Source organism: Schistocerca cancellata, chromosome 12, assembly GCF_023864275.1.
Source record: "Schistocerca cancellata isolate TAMUIC-IGC-003103 chromosome 12, iqSchCanc2.1, whole genome shotgun sequence".
In the NCBI taxonomy this organism is placed as follows: Eukaryota; Metazoa; Arthropoda; class Insecta; order Orthoptera; family Acrididae; genus Schistocerca; species Schistocerca cancellata.
The window spans coordinates 18,279,886-18,299,377 of NC_064637.1; the positions used below are offsets into that span (position 1 = coordinate 18,279,886).

At 40.3% G+C, this 19,492-nt stretch overlaps 1 protein-coding gene across 1 annotated transcript in view; it reads right to left on the reverse strand.

Annotated features, from left to right (window-relative positions):
• Positions 1 to 19,492, reverse strand: part of LOC126109833 (molybdenum cofactor sulfurase 2) — a 143,791-nt gene that overhangs the window by 19,059 nt on the left and 105,240 nt on the right. The window contains exons 11-12 of the mRNA XM_049914893.1: positions 12,845 to 12,951; positions 4,962 to 5,066 (exon numbers count right to left, since the gene is read on the reverse strand). Of these exons, the coding sequence (XP_049770850.1) occupies positions 4,962 to 5,066; positions 12,845 to 12,951 (212 nt within the window). The remainder of the gene's footprint in view (positions 1 to 4,961; positions 5,067 to 12,844; positions 12,952 to 19,492) is intronic.

The window sequence follows — 19,492 nt, forward strand, 5'->3', positions numbered from 1 at the left end:
CTGTTAACTATTAATGAGGCTTCTGGAAAGTTTAAACAATAGTGCACTGGTAATACATATATAACTGCGTGTTATTGGAGAGATGTGAACAGTGAAAGTAAGAGACTGTGAAACACAACTGTGCGTCTGTCGGCTACATCATTTACAGCAGACAGTAGTTGCACTCCCACAATCCATTTTTCAGCCAGTACATCGACACCGTGGAAAACGAACGAAGAAAGAAAGCATCCTTCATTTAAGCATCCCAGATTTACAACTGTAATTCTTATGCATACACTCCCAAACTTGTGGTTAATAATATGAACACATTCAAAAGGAGCTGCCACATTCATCGTCTGTATCACAAAACATTGACATTTTAAAGGTGCAGTGATTTCCTCATCCATTGTGGTGTCTTTGTGCTGCCTATCAGTCATCCATGTGTCACTGTTGCCTTTACTTTGTTTTTGTTGATATTCAAGCTGCCTTTGATTTCACAAGGTCTTCAATCTGTGCTGTCATATCCACCAATACGCTATTTAGTGGACTACTACACTTCTACTATTAGTCTTTTTGTCTGTTATATTTACCCTTTTTTTATAATTTTTGCTCATTTCTTATTCAGTTGTACAATGCTTCTTTGACCGCTGTACAGAATGGTGAGCACTATTCTGCAAGTTTTGTTTTACATAAGCTGCCAGCAGAATTGAAAAATCTCTGTGATGAGCCACAGATTTTTTCAAATCTGTGTTCAAAGGCTTCCTTGCAGCACTCTCCTTTTGATTTGTACAGGCCTAGCTTGGTGTAGCTTAAAGGGTTGCACTGTAACACATTATTTATTGTATATGGCCCCCACGAACCGTGGACCTTGCCGTTGGTGGGGAGGCTTGCGTGCCTCAATGATACAGATAGCCGTACCAGAGATGCAACCACAATGGAGGGGTATCTGTTGAGAGGTCAGACAAACGTGTGGTTCCTGAAGAGGGGCAGCAGCCTTTTCAGTAGTGGCAGGGGCAACGGTCTGGATGATTGACTGATCTGGCCTTGTAACACTAACCAAAATGGCCTTGCTGTTCTGGTACTGCGAACAGCTGAAAGCAAGGGGAAACTACAGCCGTAATTTTTCCCGAGGACATGCAGCTTTACTGTATGATTAAATAATGATGGCATCCTCTTGAGTAAAATATTCTGGAGGTAAAATAGTCCCCCATTTGGATCTCTGGGCAGGGACTACTCAGGAGGACATCGTTATCAGGAGAAAGAAAACTGGCGTTTTACTAATCGGAGTGTGGAATGTCAGATCCCTTAATCGGGCAGGTAGGTTAGAAAATTTAAAAAGGGAAATGGATAGGTTAAAGTTAGATATAGTAGGAATTAGTGAATTTCTGTGGCAGGAGGAACAAGACTTTTGATCAGGTGAATACAGGGTTATAAATACAAAATCAAATAGGGGTAATGCAGGAGTAGGTTTAATAATGAATAAAAACATAGGAGTACAGGTAGGCTACTACAAACAGCATAGTGAACGCATTATTGTGGCCAAGATAGACATGAAGCCCACGCCTACTACAGTAGTACAAGTTTATATGCCAACTAGCTCTACAGATGATGAAGAAATTGATGAAATGTATGATGAGATAAAAAATTATTCAGGTAGTGAAGGGAGATGAAAATTTAATAGTCATGGGTGACTGGAATTCGAGAGTAGGAAAAGGGAGAGAAGGAAACATAGTAGGTGAATATGGATTGGGGCTAAGAAATGAAAGAGGAAGCCGCCTGGTAGAATTTTGCACATAGCATAACTTAATCATAGCTAACACTCGGTTCAAGAATCATGAAAGAAGGCTGTATACATGGAAGAACCCTGGAGATACTAAAAGGTATCAGATAGATTATATAATGGTAAGTCAGAGATTTAGAAACCAGGTTTTAAATTGTAAGACATTTCCAGGGGCAGACGTGGACTCTGACCACAATCTATTGGTTATGAACTGTAGATTAAAACTGAAGAAACTGCAAAAAGGTGGGAATTTAAGGAGATGGGACCTGGATAAACTGAAAGAACCAGAGGTTGTACAGAGTTTCAGGGAGAGCATAAGGGAACAATTGACAGGAATGGGGGAAAGAAATACAGTAGAAGACGAATGAGTAGCTTTGAGGGATGAAGTAGTGAAGGCAGCAGAGGATCAAGTAGGTAAAAAGACGAGGGCTAGTAGAAATCCTTGGGTAACAGAAGAAATATTGAATTTAATTCACGAAAGGACAAAATATAAAAATGCAGTAAATGAAGCAGGCAAAAATGAATACAAATGCCTCAAAAATGATATTGACAGGAAGTGCAAAATGGCTAAGCAGGGATGGCTAGAGGACAAATGTAACACTGTAGAGGCTTATTTCACTAGGGGTAAGATAGATACTGCCTACAGGAAAATTAAAGAGACCTTTGGAGAAAGGAGATCCACTTGCATGAATATCAAGAGCTTTGATGGAAACACAGTTCTAAGCAAAGAAGGGAAAGCAGAAAGGTGGAAGGAGTATATAGAGGGTCTATACAAGGGCGATGTACTTGTGGACAATATTATGGAAATGGAAGAGCATGTAGATGAAGATGAAATGGGAGATACAATACTGCGTGAAGAGTTTGACAGAGCACTGAAAGACCTAAGTCAAAACAAGGCCCCTGGAGTAGACAATATTCCATTAGAACTACTGACAGCCTTGGGAGAGCCAGTCCTGACAAAACTCTACCATCTGGTGAACAAGATGTATGAGACAGGCGAAATACCCTCAGACTTCAAGAAGAATATAATAATTCCAATCCCAAAGAAAGCAGGTGTTGACAGATGTGAAAATTACCGAACTATCAGTTTAATAAATCACAGCTGCAAAATACTAACGCGAATTCTTTACAGACGAATGGAAAAACTGATAGAAGCCGACCTCGGGAAGATCAGTTTGGATTCCGTAGAAATGTTGGAACACGTTAGGCAATACTGACCCTACGACTTATCTTAGAAGAAAGATTAAGGAAAGGCAAACCTACATTTCTAGCATTTGTAGACTTGGAGAAAGCTTTTGACAATGTTGATTGGAATACTCTCTTTCAAATTCTGAAGGTGGCAGGGGTAAAATATAGCGATCGAAAGGCTATTTACAATTTGTACAGAAACCAGATGGCAGTTACAAGAGTCGAGGGGTATGAAAGGGAAGCAGTGGTTGGGAATGGAGTGAGACAGGGTTATAGCCTATCCCCAATGTTATTCAATCTTTATATTGAGCAAGCAGTAAAGGAAACAAAAGAAAAGTTCGGAGTAGGTATTAAAATCCATGGAGAAGAAATAAAAACTTTGAGGTTTGGCGATGACATTGTAATTCTGTCAGAGACAGCAAAGGACTTGGAAGAGCAGCTGAACGGAATGGACAGTGTCTTGAAAGGAGGGTATAAGATGAACATCAACAAAAGCAAAACGAGGATAATGGAATGTAGTCGAATTAACTCGGGTGATGCTGAGGGAATTAGATTAGGAAATGAGACACTTATAGTAGTAAAGGAGTTTTGCTATTTGGGGAGCAAAATAACTGATGATGGTCGAAGTAGAGAGGATATAAAATGTAGATTGGCAATGGCAAGGAAAGCGTTTCTGAAAAAGAAAAATTTGTTAACATCGAGTATAGATTTAAATGTCAGGAAGTCGTTTCTCAAAGTATTTGTGTGGAGTGTAGCCATGTATGGAAGTGAAATGTGGACGATAAATAGTTTAGACAAGAAGAGAATAGAAGCTTTCGATATGTGGTGCTACAGAAGAATGCTGAAGATTAGATGGGTAGATCACATAACCAATGAGGAGGTACTAAATAGAATTGGGGAGAAGAGGAGTTTGTGGCACAACTTGACTAGAAGAAGGGATCGGTTGGTAGGACATGTTCTGAGATATCAAGGGATCACCAATTTAGTATTGGAGGGCAGCGTGGAGGGTAAAAATAGTAGAGGGAGACCAAGAGATGAATACACTAAGCAGATTCAGAAGGATGTAGGCTGCAGCAGGTACTGGAAGATGAAGAAGCTTGCACAGGATAGAGTAGCATGGAGAGCTGCATCAAACCAGTCTAAGGACTGAAGACTGCAACAACAACAACAACTACATGGCACTGAATTATGTAGTGAATTGTTGCATGAACAAATGGCTTTGGCTTACATTGTCCCAAAGAATGTGCTGAACTAAATTAAAATTATAGCTTCTTCCACTCCTGTTTGGCAAGACAAATCCACATTGAAGAATGAGAAGAAAAATATAGGTATGAAACAAATTATGAGAAGTTTTACTGCTACAAATATCTCCTCAGAAAGCAGAGAAATTAAATGCAGCTGCCTTTATGATCAGAATATAGTCCATCACCATGCTTTACTTTGCATACTGACATTCCATGATGTAATATGGGGTATTAACTCATAAGCCTCATATAGTGCACTACTTAATGGGTGCTGTTAAAATCACATTCCCAAATATTATCTCTCTCATGAGATTTGTTGTTGATGACATACTTTTGTTTAGAAGTCACAACTGCAGCTATTCACAGTACAACATACAGAGAAACAGTCTAAAAGTGGGAAACACATCCTTCTTGGCCACTCAGCAAAGAATGTGTTACTCTTCAGAATACACTGATACACTTAATAATAAGCTGGATAGGTTGAGCCTAAATTTAACAATGCTGTTGGCTAAATCCTCTTATTTTCTACAGGGCATGCTCAAGATACATTTAATGCTTACTGTTATTACTGCAATTTACTAAAATTAAGAAAATCAAGGTAATATTGTCCTTGTAACAAGGACAAGGTAACTGGATTAAGGCATCATGAATCAAAATAATTCTACACAGAAATCATTATAGTTACTAATAGGCCACGGCTACTACCTTCACATTGACACTAATTTGAAATAAAAATTTTATTCGTATAGTGGCATATTCCAAACACATACCTTAAAATCCACTGATCCTATACGCAACGTTTTCCACTCATTTTCCTCAAATGCATCTGTACTTTCTACAACCAAGTTGCTGCGAAATCTTTCCAATAGACCTCCCTGGAACATGAAGTGAGCACATTGTCCCTTAGAAATACTATCTGACAGTAACACAAAGTATTTCAGCAATAGAATCAGGTTAAAACAATCACAATGAAACTTTTCTTTGAGTGTTATTTGAAACAGACCATTGATATGAGACTCAAAAAAGAAAATAAAAAAAAAACAAGTAGGAAAATAAACATAGCATTAAGCAACATTTGCAGATAATAAATATACAACTGAACTGCACCAGCATATCCAAGTAAGTATAGCTGAGGAGAAACAGAAAAATGAGGAAAATGGGAGCACCAGGCACTGCAGTCCTCAATGGTACATACATTGTTCAGGTGTGCTCTTGTACATAGAATGCTTTTAAATATATGCAGTGATGGGATTGGGAGTATTTGTAATTATTTAAAGAGGGTCCCACTGTGAATTCTTGCAGAGTAGTGCGTTATAATTTGAATAGTTCTTTTTTGTAGTTTGAAGGTATCTATTAAGTGTGATTTAGTTTTACCCCAGAATACTATACCATAAGACACAACAGACTGAAAGTAACCAAAATATACTAATCTAGCACACTCTAGATATTGCCCTCAATGCGAAACATACTGAACGGAACCTGTGGGATAAAAACTTGATACGGTCTTTCTGGCTTAAGTTTTAATCAATGTGCATACCCAGAAACTTTGTGGATTGCACAATCTCTATCTCTTTGTCACTCACTTTTAACCAGAGATCATTTCCTTGGTTTGCTTTGCCATGCTGTATACGATTTGTTTTACTTAAGTGTTAACTCGTGTGCAAAAAAATGTTCAAATATGTGTGAAATCTTATGGGACTTAACTGCTAAGGTCATCAGTTCCGAAGCGTACACACTACTTAACCTAAATTATCCTAAGAACAAACACACACACCCATGCCCGAGGGAGGACTCGAACCTCCACCGGGATCAGCCGCACAGTCCATGACTGCAATGCCTTAGACCGCTCGGCTAATCCCAATTCGTGTGCGTTAAATCCCTGTTGTATATATTTCAGACTATGTTAGTTGTAGTGGATAGTGATTTTTTTCATCATCACTTATAATTATGCTATTGTCATCTATGAACAACATAATTTTGGTAGCAATATTTGGATTCTTTGCCACTTATACAAAGCAAGAATAATAAGGGACCAAGAACACTGCCCCGTGGGATGCCTATTTCCACTTTTTTGCATCTGAAAACTATTTGATTTTATGGTTATTATGATCTGAGATGATTTCCACAAACTAAGCTCTGTCTTGAAGGTAAGATTCAATCCATTTCCACACAACTCCTCTTACTCCTATTGCCTCAATCTTGTTTAACAAAATTTGGTGATTTACTGTATCGAATGCTTTCAATAGATCTAAGTTAATTCCCACTGAACATTTTTTATCATCAAAATTCTTGGCAATCTCCTCAGTATAAGCACGGATGGCTGATTCTGCACTGTGGCCTGAATGGAAGCCATGTTGATTGCAGTTTAGAAGTTTGTATGCATCTAAGTAATTTATGAGTCTGATTTTTATTGATGTCTCTAAAATTTGGATAATAATTGGAGAAAGGAAATTGATCTGTAATTTTTTACCTTACATGGCCCTCCTTTTTAAACAGATGTCTAACCTTTGAGATTTTGAAACTCTGTGGAAACACCCCTTTATTGAATGACAAATTAGCGATATATACTCCTTTATAATTTGTTGTGCAACATTTCTAATTAGTGACACGGGCACTTCATCCAAACCTGCAGACATTTTTGGTTTTAGACTCTTTATCACATTTAATATTTCATTTTCATCTATGGGAGTTAACATCATACTTATGTCTACTTTTAAAGCTGTTAATTTCTTATGTTTGGTTACGTTAAAAATTGTTGGTAATGAATTTTGTCATCTTGTAATTCAATATTTTCACTATTTTCAAGTACTATTTCTTGATCTAAGAGGCTCTTACATGTTTCCCTTTCCACTGTTTCCCAAGTAGTTCTTGATTTATTGCCTGATCTTGTTATTAATCTAGTGTAATTTTATATATATATATATATATATATATATATATATATATATATATATATAGAGGGAAACATTCCACGTGGGAAAAATATATTTAAAAAGAAAGATGATGAGACTTACCCAACAAAAGCGCTGGCAGGTCGATAGACACACCAAATAAACACAAACATACACACAAAACTCTAGCTTTCGCAACCAACGGTTGCCTCGTCAGGAAAGAGGGAAGGAGAAGGAAAGACAAAAGGATTGGGTTTTAAGGGAGAGGGTAAGGAGTCATTCCAATTCCGGGAGCGGAAAGGTCTGTGTATGTGTGGATGGATATGTGTGTGTGTGCTAGTGTAAACCTGTCCTTTTTTCCCCCTAAGGTAAGTCTTTCCGCTCCCGGGATTGGAATGACTCCTTACCCTCTCCCTTAAAACCCAATCCTTTTGTCTTTCCTTCTCCTTCCCTCTTTCCTGACGAGGCAACCGTTGGTTGCGAAAGCTAGAGTTTTGTGTGTATGTTTGTGTTTATTTGGTGTGTCTATCGACCTGCCAGCGCTTTTGTTGGGTAAGTCTCATCATCTTTCTTTTTAAATATATATATATATATATATATAGTTATAATAGAAGGAAACATTCCATGAAGGAAAAATATACCTAAAAACAAAGATGATGTGACTTACCAATGAAAGTGCTGGCAGGTCGACAAACACACATGTTTGTGTTCGTTTGTGTGTCTGTCGACCTGCCAGCACTTTCATTGGTAAGTCACATCATCTTTGTTTATATATATATATATATATATATATATATATATACACACACACAAAGATTCCATGACTTACCAAATGGGAAAGCGCTGGTAGATAGGCACAATAAAAAACACACAAACACACACCTCTCACAGAAGAACCCCAAAAATGCCCCACTTGTGACAGGATACTTCCCGGGATTGGATCAGACTCTGAATGTGGCTCTCCAGCAGGGATACGACTTCCTCAAATCCTGCCCCGAAATGAGATCCATCCTTCATGAAATCCTCCCCACTCCACCAAGAGTGTCTTTCCGCCGTCCACCTAACCTCCGTAACCTCTCGGTTCTCCCCTGTGAAATCCCCAAACCACCTTCCCTACCCTCTGGCTCCTACCTTTGTAACTGCCCCCGGTGTAAAACCTATCCCGTGCACCCTCCCACCACCACCTACTCCAGTCCTGTAACCCGGAAGGTGTACACGATCAAAGGCAGAGCCACGTGTGAAAGCACCCACCTGATTTACCAACTGACCTGCCTACACTGTGACGCTTTCTGTGTGGGAATGACCGGCAACAAACTGTCCATTCGCATGAATGGACACAGGCAGACAGTATTTATTGGTAATGAGGATCACCCTGTGGCTAAACATGCCTTGGTGCACAGCTAGCACAGCCTGGCACAGTGTTACACCGTCCGGGTTATCTGGATACTTCCCACTAACACCAACCTATCCGAACTCTGGAGATGGGAACTTGCCCTTCAATATATCCTCTCTTCCCGTTATCCAATCTCCGCTAATTTCAAGTTGCCGCCACTCATACCTCACCTGTCATTCAACAACATCTTTGCCTCTGCACTTCCGCCTCGACTGACATCTCTGCCCAAACTCTTTGTCTTTAAATATGTCTGCTTGTGTCTGTATATGTGTGGATGTATAAGTGTGTGTGTGCGCAAGTGTATACCTGTCCTTTTTTCCCCCTAAGGCAAGTCTTTCTGCTCCCGGGATTGGAATGACTCCTTACCCTCTCCCTTAAAACCCACATCCTTTCATCTTTCCCTCTCCTTCCCTCTTTCCTGACGAAGCAACCAGGGGTTGCGAAAGCTCGAAATTTTGTGTGTGTGTGTGTGTGTGTTTTTTATTGTGCCTATCTACCAGCGCTTTCCCGTTTGGTAAGTCATGGAATCTTTGTTTTTAATATATTTTTCCCATGTGGAATGTTTCTTTCTATTATATATATATAAAGAAAGATGATGAGACTTACCAAACAAAAGCGCTGGCAGGTCGATAGACACACAAACAAACACAAACATACACACAAAATTCTAGCTTTCGCAACCAATGGTTGCCTCGTCAGGAAAGAGGGAAGGAGAGGGAAAGACAAAAGGATTTGGGTTTTAATGGAGAGGGTAAGGAGTCATTCCAATCCCGGGAGCGGAAAGACTTACCTTAGGGGGAAAAAGGACAGGTATACACTCGCACACACACACACACACACATATCCATCCGCATATACACAGACACAAGCAGACATAAAGAGAAAAAAAAAATGTCTGCTTGTGTCTGTGTATATGCGGATGGATATGTGTGTGTGTGCGAGTGTATACCTGTCCTTTTTCCCCCTAAGGTAAGTCTTTCCGCTCTTTCGTTTGATGTGGAATGGGTGGCAGCTGTCATAATGGAGGTACTGTTGCTTGTTGGTGGGTTTGATGTGGACGGACATGTGAAGCTGGCTATTGGACAGATGGAGGTCAACGTCAAGGAAAGTGGCATGGGATTTGGAGTAGGACCAGGTGAATCTGATGGAACCAAAGGAGTTGAGGTTGGAGAGGAAATTCTGGAGTTCTTCTTCGCTGTGAGTCCAGATCATGAAGATGTCATCAATAAATCTGTACCAAACTTTGGGTTGGCAGGCCTGGGTAACCAAGAAGGTTTCCTCTAAGCGACCCATGAATAGGTTGTCGTACGAGGGGGCCATCTTGATACCCATGGCTGTTTCCTTTAATTGTTGGTATGTCTGGCCTTCAAAAGGGAAGAAGTTGTGGGTCAGGATGAAGCTGGCTAAGGTAATGAGGAAAGAGATTTTAGGTAGGGTGGCAGGTGATTGGCGTGAAAGGAAGTGCTCCATCGCAGCGAGGCCCTGGACGTGCGGAATATTTGTGTATAAGGAAGTGGCATCAATGGTTACAAGGATGGTTTCCGGAGGTAACAGATTGGGTAAGGATTCCAGGCATTCGAGAAAGTGGTTGGTGTCTTTGATGAAGGATGGGAGACTGCATGTAATGGGTTGAAGGTGTTGATCTACGTAGGCAGAGATACGTTCTGTGAGGGCTTGGTAACCAGCTACAATGGGGTGGCCGGGGTGATTGGGTTTGTGAATTTTAGGAAGAAGGTAGAAGGTAGGAGTGCGGGGTGTCGGTGGGGTCAGGAGGTTGATGGAGTCAGGTGAAAGGTTTTGTAGGGGGCCTAAGGTTCTGAGGATTCCTTGAAGCTCCGCCTGGACATCAGAACTCCGGAGATGGGAACTTGCCCTTCAGTATATCCTCTCTTCTCGTTATCTGCCAGGCCTCAACCTCCACTAATTTCAAGTTGCTGCCGCTCATACCTCACCTGTCTTTCAACAACATCTTTGCCTCTGTACATCTGCCTCGACTGACATCTCTGTCGAAACTCTTTGCCTTTACAAATGTCTGCTTGTGTCTGTGTATGTGCGGTTGGATATGGGTGTGTGTGCGAGTGTATACCTGTCCTTTTTTCCCCCTAAGGTAAGTCTTTCCACTCCCGGGATTGGAATGACTCCTTACCCTCTCCCTTAAAACCCACATCCTTTCGTCTTTCCCTCTCCTTCCCTCTTTCCTGATGAAGCAACCGTTGGTTGCGAAAGCTTGAATTTTGTGTGTATGTTTGTGTGTCTATTGACCTGCCAGCACTTTCGTTTGGCAAGTCACATCATCTTTGTTTATATATATATATATATATATATATATATATATATATATATATATATATTTAAAAACAAAGATGATGTGACTTACCAAATGAAAGTGCTGGCAGGTCGACAGACACACAAACAAACACAAACATACACACAAAATCCAAGCTTTCGCAACCAACGGTTGCCTCGTCAGGAAAGAGGGAAGGAGAAGGAAAGACAAAAGGATATGGGTTTTAAGGGAGAGGGTAAGGAGTCATTCCAATCCCGGGAGCGGAAAGACTTACCTTAGGGGGAAAAAAGGACAGGTATACACTCGCACACACACACATATCCATCCACACATACACAGACACCAGCAGACATTTGTAAAGGCAAAGAGTTTGGGCAGAGATGTCAGTCGGGACGGAAGTACAGAGGCAAAGATGATGTTGAAAGACAGGTGAGGTATGAGCGGCGGCAGATTGAAATTAGAAATTAGCGGAGATTGAGGCCTGGCGGATAGCGAGAAGAGAGGATATGCTGAAGGGCAAGTTCCCATCTCCGGAGTTCTGACAGGTTGGTGTTAGTGGGAAGTATCCAGATAACCCGGACGGTGTAACACTGTGCCAAGATGTGCTGGCCGTGCACCAAGGCATGTTTAGCCACAGGGTGATCCTCATTACCAACAAACACTGTCTGCCTGTGTCCATTCATGCGAATGGACAGTTTGTTGCTGGTCATTCCCACATAGAATGCATCACAGTGTAGGCAGGTCAGTTGGTAGATCACGTGGGTGCTTTCACACGTGGCTCTGCCTTTGATTGTGTACACCTTCCGGGTTACAGGACTGGAGTAGGTGGTGGTGGGAGGGTGCATGGGACAGGTTTTACACTGGGGGCGGTTACAAGGGTAGGAGCCAGAGGGTAGGGAAGGTGGTTTGGGGATTTCATAGGGATGAACCAAGAGGTTACGAAGGTTCATCCCTATGAAATCCCCAAACCACCTTCCCTACCCTCTGGCTCCTACCCTTGTAACCGCCCCCGGTGTAAAACCTGTCCCATGCACCCTCCCACCACCACCACCTACTCCAGTCCTGTAACCCGGAAGGTGTACACAATCAAAGGCAGAGCCAGCATATCCTCTCTTCTCGCTATCCGCCAGGCCTCAATCTCCGCTAATTTCTAATTTCAATCTGCCGCCGCTCATACCTCACCTGTCTTTCAACATCATCTTTGCCTCTGTACTTCCGTCCCGACTGACATCTCTGCCCAAACTCTTTGCCTTTACAAATGTCTGCTTGTGTCTGTGTATGTGTGGATGGATATGTGTGTGTGTGCGAGTGTATACCTGTCCTTTTTTCCCCCTAAGGTAAGTCTTTCCGCTCCCGGGATTGGAATGACTCCTTACCCTCTCCCTTAAAACCCATATCCTTTTGTCTTTCCTTCTCCTTCCCTCTTTCCTGACGAGGCAACCGTTGGTTGCGAAAGCTTGGATTTTGTGTGTATGTTTGTGTTTGTTTGTGTGTCTGTCGACCTGCCAGCACTTTCATTTGGTAAGTCACATCATCTTTGTTTTTAAATATATTTTTCCTTCGTGGAATGTTTCCTTCTATTATAACCGTATATATATATATATATATATATATATATATATATATATATAGAGAGAGAGAGAGAGAGAGAGAGAGAGAGAGAGAGAGAGAGAGAGATGATGAGACTTACCAAACAAAAGCGCTGGCAGGTCAATAGGCACACAAACAAACACAAACATACACACAAAATTCAAGCTTTCGCAACCAACGGTTGCCTCATCGGGAAAGAGGGAAGGAGAGGGAAAGACAAAAGGATTTGGGTTTTAAGGGAGAGGGTAAGGAGTCATTCCAATTCCGGGAGTGGAAAGACTTACCTTAGGGGGAAAAAAGGACAGGTATACACTCGCACACACACACATATCCATCCGCATATACACAGACACAAGCAGACATTTCACATTTTCTTTTACCAGAGCTACAAAAATTTCTAAACAAGGTCAGCTTTTGAGCAAAGGAAATGGAACCTTATGAAGGTCTTTCTCTAACTCAAAGGCAGTACTAAATAAATTCATTTTTACTGACCTTTGGGAATGCTGCTCTCTCCTGCAGGATGTCTGCAAACCAGTTAATACTGGCCAGGTTAATCATCAGGTACTGTGCTTGATTTGACAGTGACAGTCCAGATGTATCTGAAAAATGTCAAAAGAATATTGTAATCTGATTGTTAAAGCATGGGCACATTTTTTAATCAGAAGGTGAAAACAATCTAATAAATGGATGATGTATAACAGAATACTAATTTTTTAATCCATTCTACAATGAAATGAGAAGAAAATGTTTAGAATTTCAGTATTTATACAATGTAAAAAATGAGTGAAGATATCCAATCCACTAGTAACACAAGAAAAACCACTCTACTGGAAAGTTACTACAATACTTGCTGCTTTGGAACTGTAAATTCTCAGTACATCTTGCTGTTTGATACTGATCTATTGACCATAAACTTTATGTAATGACCCTGCTAACAGTGACCATTGTTACATATTGATCTCAAAGATAAAGATGTAATGAAGCTCACTGAGTTATAAATAACACAATGGAAATGCCTTGGACAAATATAAATTATTTGTGGAGTAAAAATAGCAACTTGCCAAATAATTGAGGCACCACGCTGTCAAAACAAACATAAACAGGACTGAGAACACTGCTAGCTAATGGATGATTCTTTCCTTGAAGGTATAGAGTGTGCACACATGCATGCAGTGCCCCCCCCCTCCCTCCCCCACACACATACACAGATAAATTACATACCATGTAGCTGTAGTGCGAGTAATGTCTGTAATTGACCTTCAGAATTTCCCCATAAAATGGAAATTGTCCTATCCATCAAACAATGGAAAGTTCAGGATGGTATAACAACAAATTTATCAAAAACAGACATTGCTACTCACCATACAGAGGAGACGCTGAATTTCAGACTGGCACAACAAAGAGACTGCCATAGATTTAAGTTTCTGACAAAAGGCCTTCTACAGAAGTCGAAAACCCACACAAGCACAACATGACCAATACTTCTGGCCACAGTAGCCAGTGGCCATGAGTATGTGAATTGTGCTTGTGTGAATGTATGTGTGTTTTCAACTTCAGCAGAAGGCCATTTGGTGCAAAGGAGTCTTTTCACTGTGCCTGTCTGACTCGTGTCATCCATACAGTGAATATCAATGTATCCTTTTCACAATAGAATTATTCTTCCTATGCTGGAAATAAGTATTGTTTGCACCATTCAGGCACAGATAGAGAGATACCACTTGTGATAAGCGGGACATCTGGGTTCGAGTCCTTGTCCCGCAAAAATTTTCATTGACGTCATTCCAATATATAGCTGATGCTCATCCATATTCACAACTGTGAATACATTTCATGTATTTAGGCACAGGGTCCATAGATAATATTAATCATTTCAGTTGATCTGTAATATTACAATAATTTTCAGAATTTCACTGGGTGCAGAGTGTATTCTCTCGGAGAACTCTGCAACATAATGTGCTAAAAAGACATTTGCTACTTGTTTTACTAAGCAGTATGTGTACTCTGTAATTCCTATGGTTACTGTCTTGTGTTTCATACGTTAGCAATAATAATTAGAAATTTTAACATAATTCACCACATTGAAACTACGTGAATTCATAAACCACAGGAATATGAGACCACTCAGGAAAACTTACAAATAAATTAAATAATGAAATTGTAAGGCAACTGAATAGATAAAAAAAGTCTACTAACCAAGCAATGGCAAGAGAAGACACGTATAAATGCTGAAGAGGTTTTTTCCTGCCACTGCATGGTGAGTAGACTTCTTTTAATGTATCCAGTTACATTACATTTTCAAAAATTAATTATTTTCATTGATAAATAATGAAATTAGTTACTCATAATGGAATAAAAACTGGTTGTGTCAGGCATCCCTACCAGGTCAGATTAAAAGAGAGATCAAAGCAATTCAGAGGCATGCTGCTAGAACTCTTAACAATAGTTTGATGAAGACGCAAGTGTTGGGGAAATGCTCCACGAACTCAATACTGCCACCAACACCTACCTCGTGTAAGGCTAGTGCTGACCAGCTAAGAGAAATCAGGACTCTTAAGGAAGCATACAGACAGTAATGTTTTCCCTTGTTCCACTTGCTAGTGGAATATCCAAAGGGAGTTATTACCAGTGATACGAAGTACCCTCTGCCATGCACCATATCCTAACTTGTACAGTATGGACATAGACATAGACATAGACATAGACATAGATATATTCACATACTGCACTCCATAAATCCCACCATGAGGAAGAGCCTTTAGGGATGTGGGGTAAGTCAAATTATACATTACATGGCAGAAGCAGCAACTGACAGCTACTTCTGTAAAGTATACTAACAATCAATAATGACTTTACTAACACGGAATGATATCGCTTCTCTTCTTTGTCGTACTCTACTCAAATGCTGTTTGACAAGTTAAACACCTTCAGTCTTCAAGAAGAATGCAGGGTTCTCAATACAAAAAAGCAGTTGCTGTCAAATGTATTATAAAGTCATACATTTAAAAAGTCACTATTGTAAAATACGAACATGAATTTAGTGAGTGCAGTCTTTGTCTGTGAAGAACAGTGGCTGTTAGAAATTGAAATTGCAGAGCCGCCTAAGAGTCCTGTAACTTTTCTTTATTTTGATACGTTTCACTCGACAAACGTGCTATCTTGTGAATTGTGGAAATACTATGTGTTATACCACTACAGAATAAAATAAATTCACACATTCAACTTATAATGTGATAATCCACACTAAAAATATCAGGCTGTGTATAGTGCTGGTATGGCATCTACAAGCAGTAAATTGCTTGTGTGCACTTAATGTAAACTCTTTGGTCAGGAACACTGTGAGATTAAACAGCAAGACATATTATTTCTTGTTGAGTTAGTCAAAACCCCATCAATATGTGCTTTGGTTGAAACTTCCATAAGAGTGGTAGTTATAATTTCAATTTGTAATTTTACTATGTCTTTTCAAAACTATTTTAATAACCACATATGATGTTTAGATTTGTATTTGTGAATGCCCAAAAAAGCAGCAGTTATTTGCCATAGTTTAGTGATACTATTTTTTTATTACATTGTATTACAACGAGGACCATGAGGTAGTTTTAATCAACATCAACAAAAAGTAATATGGCTTGGTATTTACTCTTAGAATGTGCCTGATCAGAGAGTTTATATTATCTGTACACATCCTGCAGCTTACTTCACTTTATGTATGACAGAAGCACTATATACAGTCCGATGTTTGTAATGTGTGGCTCTTGGCTACCTAATGTACGTTACCACACTGTACGATGAATCTGTGAATTTTATTTTATTGTATGGTGGTGTCAAATTAACATCTGCATCTGAATCTACACCTACATCTGTATCTATATTTTGCATGACAGAGGGTGCATTTCATTTTACCAGTTATTAGAGTTTCTTCTCGTAGCATTCACATATGGAGTGTGGGAAGAATGACTGATCAAATGCCTCTGTGCCTGCAGTAATTATTGTAATCTTATCCTCATGATCCCTATGTGAGCAATGTGTAGGATGTTGCAGTATATTACTAGAATCATCATTTAAAGCCGGTTCTTGATACTTTATTAATAGACTTTCTCAGGACATTTTACGTGTCATCAAGAGCCTCCCAGTTCGATTTTTTCAGTATCTCTGTGATACTTTCCAATGAATCAAACAAACCTGTGAACATTTGTGCTGTCCTCCTCCATATACATTCCTATAGTCCTATTTGGAACAGGAACCATACACTTGAGCAATAGTCTAGAACCAGTTGCATGAGTGATCTGTAGGCAATCTCCTTTGTAAGCTGATTGCACTTTCCTAGTATTCTACTAGACCTGCTTTACTTACAGTTGACCCTATGTGACCATTCCATTTCATATCCCTACAAAGTGTTACACCCATGTATTTATATGAGCTCCCCGATTTCAGCAGTGACTCATTGATATTACAGTCACAGGATACTACATTTTTTCATTTTAGGAAGTGCATAATTTTACATTTTTGAACATTTAAAGCAAGTTGCCAATCTTTGCACCACTTTAGAATTTTACCGAGGTCTGATTGAATATTTATGCAGTTTCTTTCAGACAGTTCTCCACCATAGATAAGTATATCATCTACAAAAAGGGTCACTATTAATATTGTCTGCAAGGTCATTAACATACAACATGAACAGCAAGGGTCCCAACACACTTCCCTGGGGCACATCCAAAGTTAGTTCTCTCTCCATCCAAGATAACGTGCTGCGTCCTCCCTACCATAAAATCCTCAATCCAACCACAAATTTCACTTGATACCCCGTATGGCCATACTTTAGTCAATAATAATAGCTGTGGTACTAAGTCAAATGTTTTTCGGAAATCGAGAGATACTGCATCTACCTGATGCCTTTGATTGAAAGGTTTCAGTATCTCATGTAAGAAAAGTGCAAGTTGGGTTTCACATGATCAATGTTTTTGGAATCCATGCTGTTTGACCTCACTGTGTTTGCGCTCAGAATACATTCTAAGATTCTACAACAAACTGACGTCAAAGATACTGGGTGGTAGTTTTGTGGATTACTTCCAGTACCCTTCATGTAGACGGGTGTGACGTTTGCTTTTTTTTTTTCGAAGAATTAGACATGGTTTTTTGTTCAACAGGCCCATGATAGACTATAGTTAGAAGAGAAGCTGACTCAGCCACAAATTCAGTATAGAATCTGATAGGGATTACATCAAGCCCTGGAGCTTTGTTTAATTTTAATGATTTCAGCTGTTTCTCAACACCACTGACACTAATAATTATTTAGTTCCTCTTTTAAATGAGGATTAAATTGGGGCAATTCTCCTGAGTTTTCCTTTGTATTTCCACAGTTATGAAGCTGTTCACATTGGTAGAGTGAAACACATCAACATAAAGTTATATGCAACTTGTGGCTTCTCTGCTGTTTTAATTTACTAACAAAAACCCTCTACAGAAGAGTGGTATAATTGCTAAAAGATGAATTGGCGAGAAAATCAGTTTGGGTTCCATAGGAATGTGAGAACTCGTGCAGCAATATTGATCCTGAAACTTATCTTTGAACATGGACTGGAAAGAAATCTCTATTTACTGCATTTATAAATTCAGAGAAAATTTTGACAGTGTTAAGTGGAATGCATTTTTTGAAATTATGAAGGTATCTGAAATAAAATACAGGGAGAGAAACATCATCTGAAACTTTCACTGGAAACAGACTGCAGATATAGATGACATAGGACATGAAAGGAAGGTGGTCATCGAGAAAGGTTAGACAGAGTTATAGCCCATCCCTCACATCATTCAGTCTGTGTACAGAGTGAGGAGTGAAGGACGGAGTACTCTGGAATAACCCAGATTAAAGTGTGCTGGTAACATTGTAATTCTATCAGATAAGGCAAAGCACTTGGAGAACCAGAAGTTGTACGGACACTGTTGAAAGTAAAAAAGAAAATGATAATGGGGTTTATTCAGTTACGTCATATGATACTGTAGGAATTAGATTAGGATATGAGGCACTACAAGTGCTAAATGAGTTTGGCTTTTTGGTAGCTAAATAATGGCTGACTGCAAAAGTGAAACAATGGAAAATCCAGGAAATTGCACATTCTATGTGTGCAGAACAACAAACAAGCTGTCTGTCCACACAAATGGCCACCAGCAAACAATGGAATAATGATAATTTTATGAAAAGGATAGATTGCTACTCCCACTTAATAAAAATTTTGAGTCACAGACAGGGACAATAAAAGCACTGCTAATCAAGGAAGCTTTCAGCCAAAAGGCCTCATTCTACAGGAGACAACACACAAATTAACACAAGCACGATTCATAAATACATGACCACTGTCTCTGGCCACCGAGGCCGGACTATGAGTAACTGCGCATAATGGAAGAAGCAATCTGGGGGGTGGAAATACGGAGGATGCTGGGGTGGGGATGTGGAGGGATAGCAGGCTAGGGGTGGGGGAAGTAAAGTGTTGCATGCGGGAGTGTGCAGTAACTAAGAGGGACAGCTATGTGCACTTACGAGATTAGGCAGGGGTGGGGGTGGTGGGGGGGAGGGTAAGGATGAGGGGAGGGGGGGAGGGAACCGTCACCTGCATCACCCATCCCCTGTGAAAGCAGTCACGCGATTTACAAGCTAAGCTGCAACCACTGTGCTGCGTTCTACCTGGGCACAACAAGAGAGAAGCTGTCCATCCATACGAATGGCCACCAACAAACTGTAGCCAAGAGATGATTCACTTCAATGACTGCTTCACAACCTGTGCCATCTAGATCCTTCCTACTAAGACCAGTTTTTCTGAGTTCCACAAGTAGGAACTCTCCCTTCAATATATCCTCTGTTCCCATAACTCCCCCCCCCCCCCCCTCTACCTTCAACCTTTGTTAGTCCCTTCCTTCACCCACCTACACTCTCCCTTGCTCTCACTCTAGCACTATACAGCCTTCTACTCCACTAACACACCCACAGTCCTTTTACTTCTCTGCTTTCCTCTTTCCCCCCTCCCATCTCACCACCTGACTGCACCTAGCTTCCTACACTCTCCCCACCTTGTCCCTGTGTGCTTTCACAAGCAGCACTTTACACCACCCCGCCCCTACCCTACTATCCCACCCCATCCCCACCCT